Source organism: Neoarius graeffei, chromosome 8 (genome assembly GCF_027579695.1).
Source record: "Neoarius graeffei isolate fNeoGra1 chromosome 8, fNeoGra1.pri, whole genome shotgun sequence".
Taxonomy (NCBI): Eukaryota; Metazoa; Chordata; class Actinopteri; order Siluriformes; family Ariidae; genus Neoarius; species Neoarius graeffei.
In genome coordinates, this window is record NC_083576.1 from 9,743,849 (window position 1) to 9,764,157 (window position 20,309).

Consider the following 20,309-nt stretch of genomic DNA (forward strand, 5'->3'; position numbering starts at 1 on the left):
TCTATGTGTCAGCCCTGTGATGACCTGGCGACTTGTCCAGGGTGTACCCCGCCTTTCGCCCGTAGTGAGCTGGGATAGGCTCCAGCTTGCCTGCGACCCTGTAGAACAGGATAAAGCGGCTAGAGATAATGAGATGAGATGATTTAACATTTAACAAAACCATCCATCTAGGGTGGTATAGTGGTTAGCGCTGTCGCCTTACAGCAAGAAGGTCCGGGGTTCGAGCCCCGTGGCCGGCGAGGGCCTTTCTGTGTGGAGTTTGCATGTTCTCCCCGTGTCCGCGTGGGTTTCCTCCGGGTGCTCCGGTTTCCCCCACAGTCCAAAGACATGCAGGTTAGGTTAACTGGTGACTCTAAATTGACCGTAGGTGTGAATGGTTGTCTGTGTCTATGTGTCAGCCCTGTGATGACCTGGCGACTTGTCCAGGGTGTACCCCGGCTCTCGCCCGTAGTTAGCTGGGATAGGCTCCAGTTTGCCTGCGACTCTGTAGAACAGGATAAAGTGGCTAGAGATAATGAGATGAGATCCATCCATTATCCGTAACCACTTATCCTGTGCAGGGTCGTGGTCAAGCTGGAGCCTATCCAGTTGACACAGGCTGACACATAGACAACCATTCACACCTGCGGTCAATTTAGAGCCACCAGTTAACCTAACCTGCATGTCTTTGGACTGTGGGGAAACCCACACAGACATGAGAACATGCAAACTCTACACAGAAAGGCCCCCGTCAGCCACTGCGCTCAAACCCAGAACCTTCTTGCTGTGAGGTGACAGTGCTAACCACTACACCACCCTGACAAAACCACTGAACCAGTACAATGCAGTGTTAAACTTCATAATGAAGCAATTTGGTATTGCAATATGATTTCAAGTCACCAAGCAACAATTCGATATTTAATAATAAACCTGTATCTGTAACAATATGACTCATTTTTTTTATTCACTACGGCAACAAGTCAATATTTGATGATACAGCTGAACCTACTATATAATTCATTCTTGATTCATGAAGCAAGCCAATATTTAATGATATAACAATGTTAGAATATGACTCATTTTTGATTCGTAAAGTAATGAGTCAATATTTGATGATTCATCCTAATCGACTACAATATGATTAGATTTATAAGGCAAGGATGCGATATTTGACAATACAACTGAATTTGCCATTGTCTCATCTCATCTCATTATCTCTAGCCGCTTTATCCTGTTCTACAGGGTCGCAGGCAAGCTGGAGCCTATCCCAGCTGACTACGGGCGAAAGGCGGGGTACACCCTGGACAAGTCACCAGGTCATCACAGGGCTGACACATAGACACAGACAACCATTCACACTCACATTCACACCTACGGTCAATTTAGAGTCACCAGTTAACCTAACCTGCATGTCTTTGGACTGTGGGGGAAACCGGAGCACCCGGAGGAAACCCACGCGGACACGGGGAGAACATGCAAACTCCGCACAGAAAGGCCCTCGCCAGCCACGGGGCTCGAACCCGGACCTTCTTGCTGTGAGGCAACAGTGCTAACCACTACACCACCGTGCCGCCAATTTGCCATTGTATGATTAGCTTTTGATTCTTAAGGTAAGGAGTCGATATTTGACGATAAACCTGAATCTATTACAATACGATTCATTTTTCATTCATAAGGCAACAAGTCACTATTTGATGATACAACCGAATCTGTTAGATGATTCGATTTTTATTCATAAGTTGATTTGACGATAAACCTGAATTTATGATATGATTAATTTTTTATTCATAAGGCAGTGAGTTTGTGAGTGAATTTGACCAAATAACTGAATCTGCTATGATACATTAGTTTTTGATTCATAAGGCAGTAAATTGATATTTGATGATACCACTGAATCTACTACAATATGATTCAAGTTACAAGGCAACAAGCTGATATTCGAAGATATAACTGAATTTGTTACGATACAATTAATTTTTGATTCATAAGTAGAGTCGATATTTGATGATACAACAGAAACCATTACAATATTATTAATAGGTTGATGCAACTGAACCTCCTATGGTGATTCATTTTTGATTCATAAGGAAATAAGTTGTTTGATGATACAATTGAATCTGCTATGATGCGATTCATTTTTTATTCATAAGCCAATGGGTCAATATTTGACAAGACCTCTGAATCCACGACAATCCATTTATTTTGAATCTCCTCCAATACAATTCGACACCACTGAATCTGCTGATACGATTCACTTCATAAAGCAACAATTCACTATTTGACAATTCAACGACATTTGTTTTTGGTTCATAAGGAAACAAATCGATATTTGATACCGCTGAATCTGAAATATATATATATGATACAATTCAATTCAGGCGGCACAGTGGTGTAGTGGTTAGCGCTGTCGCCTCACAGCAAGAAGGTCCGGGTTCGAGCCCTGTGGCCAGCGAGGGCCTTTCTGTGCGGAGTTTGCATGTTCTCCCCGTGTCCGCGTGGGTTTCCTCCGGGTGCTCCGGTTTCCCCGACAGTCCAAAGACATGCAGGTTAGGTTAACTGGTGACTCTAAATTGAGCGTAGGTGTGAATGTGAGTGTGAATGGTTGTCTGTGTCTATGTGTCAGCCCTGTGATGACCTGGCGACTTGTCCAGGGTGTACCCCGCCTTTCGCCCGTAGTGAGCTGGGATAGGCTCCAGCTCGCCTGCGACCCTGTAGAACAGGATAAAGCGGCTACAGATAATGAGATGAGACAATTCAATTCATAAGGCAATGATTCAAGAAATAAATCACACAGTATATTAACATTACAATTCTAGATTTACTTTTTTTTTCCTGACAAGTAAATAACACATTTACAAATAAATCACCACTGATGCACACATGCGACAGTTCAGGACAGCGATGAACCAACACAACATATCCCACAAACATGGAAACAAAAAAACTTACACGAGAAACACTGAAATAAATACCTCCCTCCGCATAAGTCAAGGTCAGTTTATTAGCCCTTTTTAAACAGATGTGGAAATTAAAAAAAAATTAAAGAAATGAAACAGAGCTGCGTTAATTAGAAAAGCTTTAAGTCTTTAAACAGCTGTATTTTGGTCATGACAGACTTTACTATTATTATTATTATTATTATTAATGAACTGTGTATAAAATCTCATATCCATATCGAGGATAACTCTGTAAAGCTGAAGCCTTTGTAAAAGAGTAATAAATTCACATGTAGCCACATACTTAGTCAGCTAGACCTCTGTGTAAAATGGTAAAAAAAATAATCATTTTTATTCCTGCGAGGTTTAACAGATTTGAATCACATTTGTAGAGAACACAAGCTCAGTCGATAAAGAAAAACGGAGAAAATGTCACAGATTATGATCATGTAGTACAGAGGATAGTTGGGCTGGTTGCAAGTTTTCGACTAAACTCCACCATGAACGAGTTGCATATCAATCTTTAATAATTATGTGACCAAGAGCATACAAGATTTATTTGGTACTAACATTCTGAATTGATTTTTTTTCCCTTCGCTGACATATTGGTTTATTTCCACTTCGCTGTTTCCTACATGACCCACAGTGCCATGTGTCTACCCACTGATAGTGATGGCAGTGGGATGTAGCCCTCAGTTATCTCTATTTAAAAAGAGCGATGCAGCGGCACTTTAGTCCTTTTGTCTGTCCGGCTCCGTCATCTCCTCAAACAGATAAGCTTCCGAAGCTTCAACGTTTATGCTCGTACTTGACATCTTGTTGACTGCTAACTAGCCGAGCCGTAACTTACATAATCGTTTAACATATCACAAAATATTTCAATACAAAATTTCTCAGGGTGTTTCAGGGTAGAGGTTTTCTTTGAGGTGAGGTAGAAACGAGTCGTTAATAATATAAAAGTTGAGTTACGTCTTTTTTTTTTTTTTATCAGAATTTGAGGATTAAGGAAGATCTTTGACTGATATAGAAGATAACTCCCAAAGATATACGTTTCAATGTCATACACATGCTTGTAGTTTGACCTGAAACCATTCGCATGGCAACGGATAGCTTTAGGCCAAGTTTACATTAGACCATATCTGTCTCGTTTTCTTCGCGGATGCACTGTCCGTTTACATTAAAATGCCTGGAAACGGGAATCCGCCAGCGTCCACGTATTCAATCCAGATTGTGTCTGGTCCGGTGCTGTGTAAACATTGAGAATACGCGGATACGCTGTGCTGAGCTCTAGCTGGCGTCGTCACTGGACAACGTCACTGTGACATCCACCTTCCTGATTCGCTGGCGTTGGTCATGTGACGCGACTGCTGAAAAACGGCGCGGACTTCCGCCTTGTATCACCTTTCATTAAAGAGTATAAAAGTATGAAAATACTGCAAATACTGATGCAAATACTGCCCACTGTGTAGTTATGATTGTCTTTAGGCTTGCCGTCCTTCCACTTGCAAGTGGTAAGTGATATGCGCTGAGATCACACACACACCGGCTCAGTCCCGAATCACTGCTCGTGCGCTATACTCGCGCGCTCTGTGAGCTGCGCAGGGCCGGAGTGCGCACCCTCCAGAGGGCACTCGCTGTTCAGGGTGGAGTGATTTGGAGCGCAGGATGCCTGCGGAGCCGAGCGTATCCGTGTATTGGCGTTGCTGTGTGCACGCGAATCGTGTATTGGTGTTGCTGTGTGCACGCTAATCGTTTTAAAAACGTTAATCTGATGATCCGCTGATACGGTCTAATGTAAACCCCACCTTAGTGAGGCTTGAGGTAGGAAAATAAACTCCATCCACAATGCACTGGTCCACAGGGGAAAAAAAAAAAAAAACAACTGAGGATAAGAACCTGAGGATAAGCTGGTCCTTCACAGTATCTCACATCGCATGCATCAAAAAAGCCATTTTTATCCAAGAGTTACAAAGTTACACCATGTGAAAACTGAAAAAAGTACTCTAAGAGAATAAATATCAAATGTCTATCTTCTACTGCAGGTTCTTAACCCTGGTCCTTCACATTTTAGTGGTTAGAAACCTATGCTCCACTGTGTATTGTAAGTAGTGTATACAGTATATAAGAGTAAACGTGTTTTAGCAACGGCTCATGAAACGGTTTGCGTAAGCAAACACTAATGTCGTATCATACGAAGAGTTTCCTGTGTTTCTGTCAGGGCCAAATCCATCTGAAGTGAAAGTCAGGTCTAAGCGACAGATGTTGATTAAAATGGAGGAAGGCACATCCCTTAATCTTCAACGAGGAACAGGTGAACTATAACAGGACATCTGCTGAGAGAGAGAGAGAGAGAGAGAGAGAGAGAGAGAGAGAGAGATATTTACTTTCGTATTTCACTTTCAGATTCATGTACCCGAAATGTAGCTCATTCGACGAAGAAATGTTTGGTGTCCAATGTCTGATTCTTTAGTTACCAAGATGATGAAGCTGACAAGTACTGAAAAACCCATTCATTTTCTATACCGCTTATTCATTGCGGGTCACGAGTGGGCTGAAGCCAATCCCAGCTGACTTCAGGCGAGAGGCACCCTGGATAGGTCGCAAATCTATCACGGGGTTAACACAGACAGACAGACATTCACACTCTCATTCGTACCTATGGGCAATTTAGAGTAGCCAGTTGATCTAATCCAAGTCTTTGGACTGTAGGAGGAAACCAGAGCACCTAGAGGAAACCCACGCAGGCGTGAAAGGAACCCTGCACAAAAAGAGTTTCACCAGCAGGATCGAACCCAGAACCTGCATGTGTAGGATTATTTTATACCTCAATATTTTTGTTTAGAACTTCAAAACATGTTAAGACTTCTGTTTCTGTCACCATAGTTGTCTTTGTGCCAGGCTCTCTGTCATGCAAGTATCAACTGGTCAAACTGTGGAATGTGTTTTTGTGAGTCACTAGCCTGCTACAAATATTTTTCTGGGATCATTGAGAAACTGTATTGTGGTGCTTAGCCTGAATTTATGGTGCTATACTTGGGGTTTTTTTCCTGTCATTGGGCTCCATTGAGCTGAAAGTCAAATCAAAGTCCCTCCTGCGCCAGGATCTGTTCTTCCCAGGCAGTCTCCTGTCCCGGTACTAACCAGGTCTTGAGGCACATGGGTGCGGCGCCGATCTCCATTTCAATAGAGATCTTGCATGTGACGTCACAGCCGATCCAGATTATAACAGACGCCATCTTGTCGGTCAAACGCCATATTTCCGCCTTCTACTTCTGGTTCTACTTCTGCTTCTACCTTTTCTTCTGGAAAACCCTACTATATACAATTCTACTACAACGGCTACGGCTACAAGCTCTCTCTACCTGTGCACGTTTTTTGTTTTTTGTGTGTATTTTTGCATGTTGTTCGTCTGTACCGGACTTCAATATCCACTACAACCGTATGGACTTACTGGACATTGGTTTCCAGCAGAAAATGACGGTTTGTAGCGATTTCCATCGCATGCACAACATTCCGGACGAGATAGCGAGACCAGTGGGGTCTCCGTGGATTGTTATCGGGTCTGGCAGGCGAAGGAGGCAGCGTCGGGAGAGGAAGCAAAAGTGAGGCTGCAGAGCCGGCCTGTTGACTAAGCTCAGAAAACAGCCACTCAAATCTCCACTGCCAAGCCTCTACCTCTCCAACGCCAGATCCATGGTAAACAAGACGGACGATTTGGAATTACAGCTGGAATTACCTTATTCTATTCTATAATCGGCTGGTCAGTGCTATACTAGATAATACTGATATATCTAGTATCAGTACTAGTACTCAATACTTAAGTGACTTACCCGTCCAATGAGGATTGTTATTTTCTTGTTTACAAGATGCCACATCTGAGGGCGGCTGACAAATCCTGAATTTCTGTAAAGATAACTGTCCAGAGATTTATAAACACGCAGTGCTTCACCACTGAACAGCCAGGGAAAGTTAATGAGGTAATTATACACGTCTGGGTATTCCACCTCTGGCAGTTCAATATCCACTGACACGGTCGTGAAAACTACGTCCGGTAATCGATAAGGGTCACTAATCTGTAGGTCGTTTATTTTAGACATATATCTAGTTATCTGTTCATTAGAAAAATGAGCCGTGTAGTCCGTCGGTTGAAATTTATCCATTTTGTACACGAGTGCAGCAGTATTCAGCAGTGTTTTTTACCGACAAGATGGCGGCTGTGTACTTTCCGGTCACGTGACTGCAAGATCTCTATAGCCCCTGGCCTCTCGCCCATTATGTAGTTAGGGTTACAGTGGGGGGCTGGGCCTCTGGTAACTGCGAGAGTTTGACTTCCTACTCGCCCGATGACAGTGGAGACCATTTTTATGATTGTCTTTGGGATGACCCGACCGCGAGTAGAACTTGCAATCTCCTGGTCAAGAGGTGGACACACTAACCACTAGCCCAGCTCACGATCAATTGAAATGAACCTTGGAGCAATTTATGAGTTCAAATATTTTGAGAACCTTGTGTGTAACCATCTTGGGTTTCTTTGCCACTGGTTGTTAATGTGGACACGCATGGCTCTGTTGGGTGCAGACTCACTGCTGTGTGGTTAGGGCCTTGGGATTATCATGTGGTGGGAGTTACGAGTGGATCTGCTTTATTTCAAATTCAGCTAAAGTTATGCTTTCGCCAGTGAGAAACCTGCACTGGGCAGTAACTCAGAAGTCAGTGCTCAAACAAAGAAAAGTCCTTTCACAATGATTTTAACAGGAGCCGTCGTTTTGTTTCGGAACAGAGTTTAAAATTACTGGTGGAAGACAGAAGAAAGAATGATGGAAGTTTTTGAGCTGTGGTTATGGAGAAGAGTTCTCAGAGTAAGCTAGAGAGACAGGAGGACCAACACATGGATAAGAGAAACAATCGGAGTGCCAGAGAAAGAAGGACTTCTGGAGATGATTAAAAAGAGGAAACTGACCAAGTATAAATATTGGAAAAGGAGAGGTGACAGTCTAGTCCTTGTGACTACTGAGGGACAGATCTGTGCGAAGGGAAAGAGAGGCAGGAAATGGTCGGAATGGGTGGACAACATCAGAAGCTGGAGAAGTGGGATGAAGAATGCTAGGAGATTGGCTGTCAAGGGAAACGCCTACGGCTCTCTTTAGGGCTAAGGCATGCTGAACTGAACTGAACTGGTGGAAGTTTAGACTTCAGTGTGTATCCTGGATATCACTCGGTGCTTGGATTGTCTCATCTCATCTCATTATCTCTAGCCGCTTTATCCTTCTACAGGGTCGCAGGCAAGCTGGAGCCTATCCCAGCTGACTATGGGCGAAAGGCGGGGTACACCCTGGACAAGTCGCCAGGTCATCACAGGGCTGACACATAGACACAGACAACCATTCACACTCACATTCACACCTACGGTCAATTTAGAGCCACCAGTTAACCTAACCTGCATGTCTTTGGACTGTGGGGGAAACCGGAGCACCCGGAGGAAACCCACGCAGACACGGGGAGAACATGCAAACTCCACACAGAAAGGCCCTCGCTGGCCCCGGGGCTCGAACCCAGGACCTTCTTACTGTGAGGCGACAGCGCTAACCACTACACCACCGTGCCGCCCTGCTTGGATTGTTTTATACAATAAAGGCACTTCAAGGTAACTTCTTTCATGCAAGTGTATTTTTGGCTACTTCTGAGGTTCAAACTTCCAAGACGCATACTGTGAGGCGACAGTGCTAACCACTGCACCACCATACCGCCCCCTGTTGAAAATCTCTCTCATTCAAAGTATACGACAAATCTAACACATGCACATGATTCAATACTAAAAAAAACGATAGGTGGTATCAAGTAATGCAGTGGGAGCAAACGAATAAAGCTGCATTCTAAAAATGTACTAATTTTCTGGATCTTTGACTTTAGATTAGCAAATAATTTAAAATAAGGGCACAGTATGTGATTTGATATGGATCTCATGACAACAATCAACAGCAGAGTATGTCAGTATGTTTAAAACCTCCATGTCACTGGACAAATGTGTCTCAGAATAGCTGTGATAAAAACATTTCACAGGTCAACATGGAAACCTGACGGACTGCAATGTTTCGTCTCTATAGCTGTTAATTATTCAGATGTACAAAAGGTACGCGGGCAGCACGGTGGTGTAGTGGTTAGCGCTGTCGCCTCACAGCAAGAAGGTCCGGGTTCGAGCCCCGTGGCCGGCGAGGGCCTTTCTGTGTGGAGTTTGCATGTTCTCCCCGTGTCCGCGTGGGTTTCCTCCGGGTGCTCCGGTTTCCCCCACAGTCCAAAGACATGCAGGTTAGGTTAACTGGTGACTCTAAATTGACCGTAGGTGTGAATGTGAGTGTGAATGGTTGTCTGTGTCTATGTGTCAGCCCTGTGATGACCTGACGACTTGTCCAGGGTGTACCCCGCCTTTCGCCCATAGTCAGCTGGGATAGGCTCCAGCTTGCCTGCGACCCTGTAGAAGGATAAAGCGGCTAGAGATAATGAGATGAGATGAGAGACAAAAGGTACGCAGGTGAGTACATGAGAAATGAGTGCTTGCAAAGCTTCTGCGGAAAGCATAAGTCTTGTCGGAGTCACACTATGTCCTAAAACAAACCAGTAAGCGTGTAATGTCACTGAAGAACAGGAGGTGGCGTGATACTTAAAATCCAAACTGAATTCTAGCTTACCACATCTGCATAATATACCGTTCGCTATGGTTAAATAGGAATCTATTGGCTAAATAGGAAAGGAGACCAGAGCAGGGTGTAGATATTTAACACTACATCTAGATAGAAATTTGAGTAAAAATGACTTAAAAAAAAAAAAAAAAACATATTACCTTATAAACACTCATATCTGACCATCTGAATCTTAAGCAGGTGGCGCGTGACCTGTTGGGGAGAAATTAATTTAAGCTTCGTTTAGGCTTCATAAGATTTCTGACTGGTGGCACGGTGGTGTAGTGGTTAGCGCTGTCGCCTCACAGCAAGAAGGTTCTGGGTTCGAGCCCTGTGGCCGGTGAGGGCCTTTCTGTGCGGAGTTTGCATGTTCTCCCCGTGTCCGCGTGGGTTTCCTCTGGGTGCTCCAGTTTCCCCCACAGTCCAAAGACATGCAGGTTAGGTTAACTGGTGACTCTAAATTGAGCGTAGGTGTGAATGTGAGTGTGAATGGTTGTCTGTGTCTATGTGTCAGCCCTGCGATGACCTGGCGACTTGTCCAGGGTGTACCCCGCCTTTCGCCCGTAGTCAGCTGGGATAGGCTCCAGCTTGCCTGCGACCCTGTAGAACAGGATAAAGCGGCTAGAGATAATGAGATGAGAAGATTTCTGACTTTGCATCAACTTCCAACAGTACAATTTTACACTAAAACTTGATTTTATGTACATCTCAAGACCAGGAACCACAAGCAGTTGGGGATATTTTACATCCATAATTTTTTTTTCTTCTACAACACATGAAAACAAATTGAAAATTAATTATATAAATCTTAGTTTTTTGGGGGTAGGTACTTTTAAACTACTTTATACTGAATCTTCCATTGATGAGTCTCTATTGGTTATTAACGTTATTTCTATAGCATTGCGGGTTATTTTTCTTGAATAAAGTAACTTTTCTCAGCACTTGGAGGTACGTCCTTTACTTGACAACTTTTCATAGGCCTTAAAGCCAGAGAGTGATGTCAATTTTGCATAATATATTTTTTCTGACTAAATATACACTATCATAAATGTGAGTAGTATTAGTATGAATAGCATATAAATAATCCAATGAAATATCTCATCTCATCTCATTATCTCTAGCCGCTTTATCCTGTTCTACAGGGTCGCAGGCAAGCTGGAGCCTATCCCAGCTGACTACGGGTGAAAGGCGGGGTACACCCTGGACAAGTCGCCAGGTCATCACAGGGCTGACACAGACACAGACAACCATTCACACTCACATTCACACCTACGGTCAATTGAGAGTTACCAGTTAACCTAACCTGCATGTCTTTGGACTGTGGGGGAAACCGAAGCACCCAGAGGAAACCCACGCGGACACGGGGAGGACATGCAAACTCCACACAGAAAGGCCCTCGCCGGCCACAGGGGCTTGAACCCGGACCTTCTTGCTGTGAGGCGACAGCACTAACCACTACACCACCATGCCGCCCCCAATGAAATATGAATAATTTAATACAGAACCATTCCATACCTGGTGTTAATTGTTGGAATGATACTTTCTTGCTAAACAAAACTTCATCCTGCCTAGGCTATAAAGTGAATGAGATGTTAAAGCTGATTACCTGTTACCTGTGCTGCTGGCTCCTCATCCTCTGGAGCTGGGATGATCTTACCACTCATGGGGGAAATGCCCAGAACCTTAGGCTTCCTGTCTCTTTTGGGGGCTCCCTCCAGCAAGACTACCAGATATTCATGTTTAGACTCTGGCTCCAGAGCAGCAGAGGGTGCAGTGGCTTCAGCTGAAGTAATCACAACATCTGGGGTAACAGTGGCTTCTTCTACTGCTTGGGTAACTTGTGACCCCTCAACTACTGGAGCATCAGGAACTACTTCTATTGCTGGAGTAACTAGTACCTCCTCAACTACTGGTGCATCAGGAGTTTCTGTTGCTGCTGGGGTAAATATTACTTCCTCAACTACTGGAACAACAGCATCTTTCTCTACTGCTGAGATAACTGGTGCCTCCTTGCCCTCTGGAGCAACAGCTGCTTCCTCTACTACTGGGGTAACTGGTACCCTCCTCTACTACTGAGAAACAACAGCTTCCTCAACTATTGGGGTAACTGGTACCTCCTCAATTACTGAGGCAACAGCAGCTTCCTCTACTTCTGGTGCAACTGGTACTTCTTCAACTACTGGGGAAACAGTGGGCTTCCTCCACTTCTGGTGCAAATGGCACATCCTCAACTACTGGGGCAACATCAGTTTCCTCAACTGCTGATGCAGGTGGTACCGTCCTCGACTGCTGGACAAACAGCAACTTCTTCAATTGCTGATGCAGGTGTATCTCTTCAACTACTGAAGTAACAGCAGCTTCCTTGACTGCAAAGGCAACTGGCTCATCTTCAATCACTGGGGCAACACCAGTTTCCTCGACTGTTGGGGTAACTAGTGCCTCCTCAAATACTGGTGCTTCTTCAGCAACAGGGGCTTCCGCTGGCATTTCTAGCTCAACTTCAACTGTAGTCTCTGTGACAGGAACCACCACTAGCTTATCCATAATCAATGAAGCAGCCAATTCTGTTTGACCCTGGTATCACTGCAAAACAAAACAAGCTGAGTTTATACTGTTTGCCAAACAGTGTAAACTCATACATCCAACAGATTAATTTGCACCTTTGTTCCATTACTAATTTTGCAAATTCTATCAGAAAATGTAATCCCAATTCTTGCTATGAATATAAATGAGTTTCAGCAACGACAGTAGCAACCATCAGTGCTTGTATGTCAGTAAGAGGTTCAGATGATCTGATTAAAAATTACAAAAACTGCTGGAGTTTCTTGTTAACTAAATCTATAGATGGATATCAAATTTAATGAAAAACCAACATAAGTGTCTCGGTAAGGTTTTGGGCCACTAGGAGCTGCCATAATAGCTTCAGTGTGTCTTGACAATGATTCTACAAGTCTCTGGAACTGTAGTGATCAACACTTACAAAGAATACGGTAGAAAGCACTGTGACCCCAAAATCTCCCAATTTGGGTTGAGATCTGGTGAGTATGAAGGCCATGACATGCAATTTATCCATTCTTATTAAACAATTCAGTGGGCCCTCATGCCCTTTGAATAGTAGCGGGGTCATCCTGATCAGAGGATGAACACGATTAGTGAGAAAAACATTGAACTTTGAACAACTAAGGGGACAACTGGAGCCAAACCTGGAGAGCAAAATATAAATAAATACACCCCTCCTCCTCCTCCCTATTGCATAACTGAAACACTATGGGTTTCCCCCCAACCTTCGTCACGTGTCCGTAGATTAACAATAACGAACTACAAAAACTACTATGCATTTTTGACTAAAGATGAAAAAATGAAAGCAAAATCCACATTAAGCTTCAAAATTAAACACCGAAATTAGTTACATTTCTGTTAGTAAAGGAGAGGAAAAATTATTCAATGGAAATATTCTACACAGATTCTATATCGTGAAATCATTTATGGAGTCCAGAGCGGTTGTTCCTACATAGAAACATCAGGTCTGAAGGTTTTATCACCAAATCAATCAATCAACGTGACATTTACTTTATAAAAGCCAAAAGATCAGGCAGCTAATGGAGAAGTTACCGTATCATACTCAAACCTGACTGGAAAGACTATTTGAAGGGTGTTTGTCAGACTTAGGCTACATCCACACGACAACAGCAATGAAATTTTTTTTAGCGGGTAAAAAAAAAAAAAAATTATTATATATATATATATATATATATCGCGTCCACATGGGCAACGGATCAGTAAAATATCAGGTACATATGGCAACGCAACGCTTGCTGAAAACGATGCAATACACATGCCACACCTCTACGTGCGCTGTAAGACGGTCCCATCGGAGACACCAGAACAATAGAAGAAGTAGGACGCATGCGCATAAACCCCTTCTTCTACCCGGCGTGAATGAGTGAGTGCCGCTTGTTCTAGTCATGTGGTTGTGACGTCATCGTAAACAAATCCGTTCTACTCATCCAGACGACTTCGCAACGGCGCCGTTGCCAGATTTTTCCACTCTGGAAACCGTTCTCAAAAAATATCGTTTTGGGGCACCCAAAACGCCGGTGCCGTGTGGACGCCAGGCCGAAACGATAAAAAATTTTATCGGATTCACCTGAATCCGTTGCCATGTGGACAGGGCCTTATAGAGCACAAGGCCTAAAACAGATCCAAGGAGCAGTTTAGAGGACGAACATAGCAATAGGAAAAATGTAAAAACCACAAATAATCAATAGCTGAGTTTAAGTAAATGCATCAACAGCTCCCTCAAGCATGCAAATATACAGTGCATATTACAACATACCAGACTTTACTGCCGAATATCACTAAGAAATGCACACAGCACTGAGAAAAAAAAAAAGGCCCAACAGTGTAGTATATGAAATAACCACAAAAACAGTGTTGAGTTAGGAACACTTTATTAATCATTTGAAGTCCCTTGACCATTCCAAGTTGGAAAAACAGAAATACTTTGGCTTGTTGTTAATCTTATGAGTTGCATTTGGTTTATTTTGTACATTGTAATACTACGTGCATATATATATATTCAAAGAAAAAACAAAAGCACGTTAAATCACAGACACATAGCCGACAACTTTTGGTTTGCATTTATGGCTCATAAGAGCAAAAAGTCAGATTTCAGGACATATACTGTGAAAATTAAAGTTGCACGTACAACTGAGCGATATCTGGCAGAAAAGCCTTAATATATTTTAGAAAAAGAAAAAAAAAAGTACAGTAAAAATTTACAATCCTGATTCCAGAAAAGTTGGGACGCTCTGTAAAACATACATAAAAGGTCCTTTTTGACCTATATCCAATTGAATACCATATACTGTAGATACAAGATATTTAATGTTCAAACTGATAAACTTCATTGCTCTTTATAAATGTACACTCGTTCTGAATTTGACGCCTGCAACATGTTCAAAAAAAAAAAAGTCTTGTTACGGGGGGGACAAAAAAAGTCTGAAAGTTGTGGAATGCTCAAAAACACCTGTCTGGAACATGCTACAGGTAAACGGGTTAATTGGTAATTGGAAAGGGTTAGTTGTTCACCAGCAAGGATGGGGTGAGGTTCACCGCGTTGTGAAAAACTGCGAGGGCAAATAGTCCAACATTTTAAGAATGTTTCTCAACATAGAAAAAGTCCCTCCTACGCCAGGATCTGGTCTTCCCAGGGAGTTTCCTGTACCAGTAGATGGATGGGTGTGGTGCCGATCTCGGTTTCTATAGCCCATGGCCTCTTGCCTATTATAGAGCTAGGGTTACAGTGGGGGGGGGCCAATCCTCTGGTAACCACGAGAGTTTGACTCTGTACTCGCAGCATGCCTTGCTAATAGCACTAGGTACGATGGTCTTCGGTCTGACCCGACCGCAAATTGAACTTGCAATCTCCCAGTCGAGATACGGACACGCTAACCACTAGGCCAGCTGGCGGGTTCTCAACATAGAACTGTGAGGAATTTAGGGATTTCACCATCAACAAGCCATAAGATCATCAAAAGGTTCAGAGAATTCAGAGAAATATCTGCGCGTAAGGGGCAAAGTTAAAAACAAGCACTGACCGCCTGTGACCTTTGATCCTTCAGGTGGCACTGCATTTAAAAACGCACATGACTGTTTAAATAAATGATATTCCTACATGAGCTCAGGAACATTTTGGAAAACCATTGTCGGTAAACACAGTTCATGGCTGCATCTAAAATGCAAAGACAAGTGAACGCCACATATCAACAACGTCCAGAAACACAACCGAATTCTCTGGTCCTGAGCTCGTCTGAGACGGACTGACGCAAAGTGAAGTGTGCTGTGGCCTGACGAGTCCACATTTCAAATTGTTTTTGGAAAATCATAGAAGTTTTGTCCTCTGGATTCAAAAGGAAAAGGACCTTCCAGATTGCTACCAGCATCTATGATGGTATGGGGGTGTGTTAGTGCCCATGGTACGAGTATGTGTAACTTGCACATCTGTGAAGGCTCCATTAATGCTGAAAAGGTGCATATAGGTTTGGAACAACATGCTGCCATCCAGATGGCGTCTTTTTCAGGGACGTCCCTGTTTATTCCAGCAAGACGATGCCAAGCCGTGCTGTGCACATGTTACAACAGCGTGGCTTCATAATAAAAGAGTGCAGGTGCTAAACTGGCCTACCTGCCTCCCATTGAAAATGTGTGGCATGTTATGAAGTGCAAAATACAATGGAGATCCTGAATTGTTGAGCAATTGAAGTTGTCGATCAAGCAAAAATGGAACAGAATTTCACTTTCAAAACTTCAACAATTAGTGCACTCCATTCCCAAACCCAACTTTTTTTGGAATATGTTACAGGCATCAAATTCAGAATGAGTGATTTTCTCATCTCATCTCATCTCATCATCTCTAGCCGCTTCATCCTGTTCTACAGGGTCGCAGGCGAGCTGGAGCCTATCCCAGCTGACTACGGGCGAAAGGCGGGGTACACCCTGGACAAGTCGCCAGGTCATCACAGGGCCGACACATAGACACAGACAACCATTCACACTCACATTCACACCTACGGTCAATTTAGAGCCACCAGTTAACCTAACCTGCATGTCTTTGGACTGTGGGGGAAACCGGAGCACCCGGAGGAAACCCACGCGGACACGGGGAGAACATGCAAACTCCACACAGAAAGGCCCTCGCCGGCCACGGGGCTCGAACCCGGACCTTCTTGCTGTGAGGCGACAGCGCTAACCACTACACCACCGTGCCGCCATGAGTGATTTAAAAAAAAAAAACAATAAAAAGTTTCAGTTTGAACATGAAATATCTTGTCTTTGTATTATGTTCAACTGAATATAGGACAAAAACAATTTGCAAATCATTGCATTTTTGTTCTTATTTATACTTGGATAGTTTGCACTTTAGCGGGCGCTGTACTTTACCGACTGGTGTACTTTATCAAAACTGGTATTTGTCTGTGTTTTGGGATTGGTTGTTTGAGGGTTAGGGTTATCGTGACTTTTCACGCATTTTAGCGTCCGCTAAAGTGCAGTAGTCCCTTATATTTTAACCCAGCAACTTTTTTTGGAATCAGGATTATACAATACAACACCGGAAACACTGGAAAGATTTATGGAGCAAGTGTGTGGTTTGGCATGCATTTAAAGAGAAGAGAAGAGAAGGAAGTAAGGCAAGTTAAAGTTTAGTACTTTCAAGATCATGGATCAGGCGTGTAAACAGTGAACCAGTCAAATGCTGAGTTAGCGCGAATGTGGAAGGGCAAAGGACAGGACAGGCACAGATAAGGCAAGGAAGAGTGCTGGTGAGATTTTTGGTCACATTTCACAGGTAGCATAAAGTCCACAGGGGTTTCTACGGTTCCTGATATTAGCAGACTCATTAATACGAGTTCGTTAATTAAAAGGTAGATCCCTGATGTGGCTTAATAGTAAAACACCTTGTACTTTAAGAACAGTAAGAAAATATTGTGGGTTTTTTTTTTTTTTTGGGGGGGGGGGAGGGTTTAAAGAATATATCCCAAGACTGTCAAGTGAAATATACACCATGTTTTAACTTTATTAACTCTGAAACTTAAAGGGAAACCAACCATTCTCAAACACAACGGACAACAATCAGGTTTGGCCGTTTTCCAAAAAAGAAACATTTTCTACTCACATTCAGTATCAAATTAATGAGAAATCCAGCATACCGTAGCAGAAGTCGTCCAGAGATGGTGAAAATGCTAGACTCAAAGTCCCAGGAGATAATGCAGCTCTATGACACTCACTACGTTTACATGCACATAGAGAGAATCGAATTTTTGCCGTTGCTCGACTGAAATCGAAGTTCAAAATGCCATGTATACACCTTAATTCGGCTGAAATTGAACCGAACTTGATTTCTCGGAATCGAGCTACACGACCTAGTTTATGCGATTTCTGCCGAGCTACTTTGTGCATGTATACCCTATCGAGCTAGTTGTCGAGCTACTTCCGGAAGTGACGAGACCACAAGCGGGAAACACAACAGCCTCGGTCGGCATGACAACGAATCATGACAACGGCATGAATCTTTTCTTTTTGTGGCATTGTTTGCACTGTTAAAATTTAGCTCACTTACTGTATCACCAAATACATCTGTACAGCTGTTGCATAGCTGTGAATTGTGTACATAAACAAGTCATTGTATTTGTGTGTGTATATATGTCCAACATCTGAAGAATGTCAATAAAAACAAAACAACTGAACTTTGTGTTTATTAAGACATAAGTTAAATTGTAAGCAAAAAATATATATTTTTTTTTGTAAGCAAAAAATGGTCTTTAGAAAAATATTATTGTGCAAAATAAGTTGTCTTACAAAACAGTTTGTAGCCATAGTCTGTTAGAGCAAGCCTAACAGCTTGAACACGGAACTACTACTGTTGCCAGATTGGGGGTTTTAAGTGCATTTTAGCGGATCTGAACATGTTTTGGGCTGGGATACGTCAGCAGTATCTGGCAACACTATAGCTCTTCTTCATGACGACAACCGGAAGTGTACCAACACGATGGGGCGTGTAGCGCCACGTGTGGCTCGGGTGCACAATGCACCTTGCACAATAGCCCGATTTCACTTGTGCATGTAGGATTGGATTTCTCTGGCACCCCTGCTGGGACCCTTTGCTCGATTACCAACAGCAGCTCGATTTGGACGTGCATGTAAACATAGTCACTGACTTACAGCAGCGATCCAGTTCATAGCTAGTTAGCTATGATCTATATGAGACGATGAGCGTGACGGTGTTCACAGCAGTATTAGTATTAAAGCTTCAACTTTTCTTTTTTTTTCCGAGCAGTGTTTAGATAGATGAAGACGTGAGACAGTTGGACAGACTAAAGCGCTGCTGCATCGCTGTCTTTATGTACAGACCGAGTGAGGGCTAAATCCCACCGCTATCACCAGGTCGTCATGTGATTTGTCGGTAACGTCCGCAATCGTGACATGAAGATAGATTAATAGGTCAATGAAAGAAATTTAAACTCAATTTTATTAGAAAATAAATCATGTTGATTCGAAAGAGAGAGTAATATGGAAGTCGTTCATGGTGGAGTTTCCCTTTAGGTCAGAATATAACTATAATACGCTAAATCTTTAAAAAAGACATTTAGCCGATTTATCTCCAGCTTTAATAAATAACTATAAAATACACTGGAATCTTTTAGATGCATTTATTTTTTTAAAAATTGTTGAAATAATCTAGTCTTTATAATGTGTTTGCAATGTGTCCTTTTACCATTTAGGCCCTATACCTTTTAAACTTTGTGTGTCCCCCCAACACCCCTCATGCCTCTGTATTAGCCGATTCCGTAACCGCCTCCTCCTGTGAGGCTGCTTCCGTACCATTGCTCTTAGCGGTTGTTTCCTCCACAACAGGAAATGCAGACGTTTCCAGCTCCTTGGCTTCACCCTCCACTTCCTCTGCTATCTTCTCCGACTCGTGAGCCACTGCAGCCACTTCATCTGTCTCCTTGACGATGCCAGATGCCTCAGTAACCGCCTCGGCAACCGCCTCCACCACAGAGGCCGGCTCCTCCTCTTTAGCTTCAGCGACGAGCTCCACAGGCACCGGTGCTGCCTCTTCTGCGTCTGCCTCAGCCGGAGCTACCTCGACGGCTTCCTCTGCTTCATCAGCATCTTCACGTGCAGGAAGACAGAGAAGGAAAAACGTTCCATGGTTACATGGTCAGTAGCCAAAACAGTACAGGACGACAGATATATAATATTTCCTGTCGAGTGCAAAAGTTTGCACACCCTCTGGGAAAAATTCATTTTTAAAATCAGCTGGTTTTACAGATTGCTTCAGGAACAAAATGGTCAAAGAGTGTATATTAGGATATTGGATATTAAAACAAACAAAAAAGGAATCATTTCAAAAGTTTGCACTCCCCCCTCCCATTCTGAATTTGATACAATACTCACGGATAACTCAAGCACCTCCTGCCTCTGACCTCTTATCATCTGAACAGCTTTTAAATCATCTGCATTGTCATATTAACATTTTAAATCCTCAAGCTTCTCCGGATTCGCTGGTTGTGGCATAAAATGTGTAGTATTTTAAATACTATCGCTCTCTCTTTTCCTACACTTAAAGTGGCATTCCACCATTGGATGTATTCTTTGGCATAAAATACAATATATTTTATGACAACATGACTAGACAGAGAAATCTTTTAGCTTCAAAATGATATATCAAACATAATTTTTTGACAACGACAAGTATATTAATTTTGCGACCAAAGTCACCTACCCTTTTAATTTCCGCGCGGTAGTGAAACATGATGTCATCGGCAGGTTCCCCTTCTTGTGTACCACGTGTCGGTCTATTTTTAGACCAGGAAACCCCCAAAGTGAGAGAGTCATTTCTCCTCGTATATGGGGGCCAAAAAAATTGCGAAAAAATTTTGAGTTAATCTTTCAGTTAGCTAGATTTATTGGTATTAGCTAGATTTATTGGTATTATTTTTATCACGTTCTATCCGCCATTGCTGATAATAATGTGCCACGTCACACGTCACGTGGTACACAAGAAGGGGAACCTGCCGATGACATCACGCGCGGAAATTAAAAGGGTAGGTGACTTTGGTCGCAAAATTAATATACTTGTCGTTGTCAAAAAATTATGTTTGATATATCATTTTGAAGCTAAAAGATTTCTCTATCTAGTGATACCATTTAT

General features: G+C 42.8%; 1 protein-coding gene across 1 annotated transcript in view; it reads right to left on the reverse strand.

The window, feature by feature from the left end:
• Positions 1 to 17,914: 17,914 nt before the first annotated feature.
• Positions 17,915 to 20,309, reverse strand: part of mgarpa (mitochondria localized glutamic acid rich protein a) — a 40,860-nt gene continuing 38,465 nt past the window's right edge. The window contains exon 4 of the mRNA XM_060926833.1: positions 17,915 to 19,267. Coding sequence (XP_060782816.1) covers positions 18,915 to 19,267 — 353 coding nt within the window. The 3' untranslated portion in view covers positions 17,915 to 18,914. The remainder of the gene's footprint in view (positions 19,268 to 20,309) is intronic.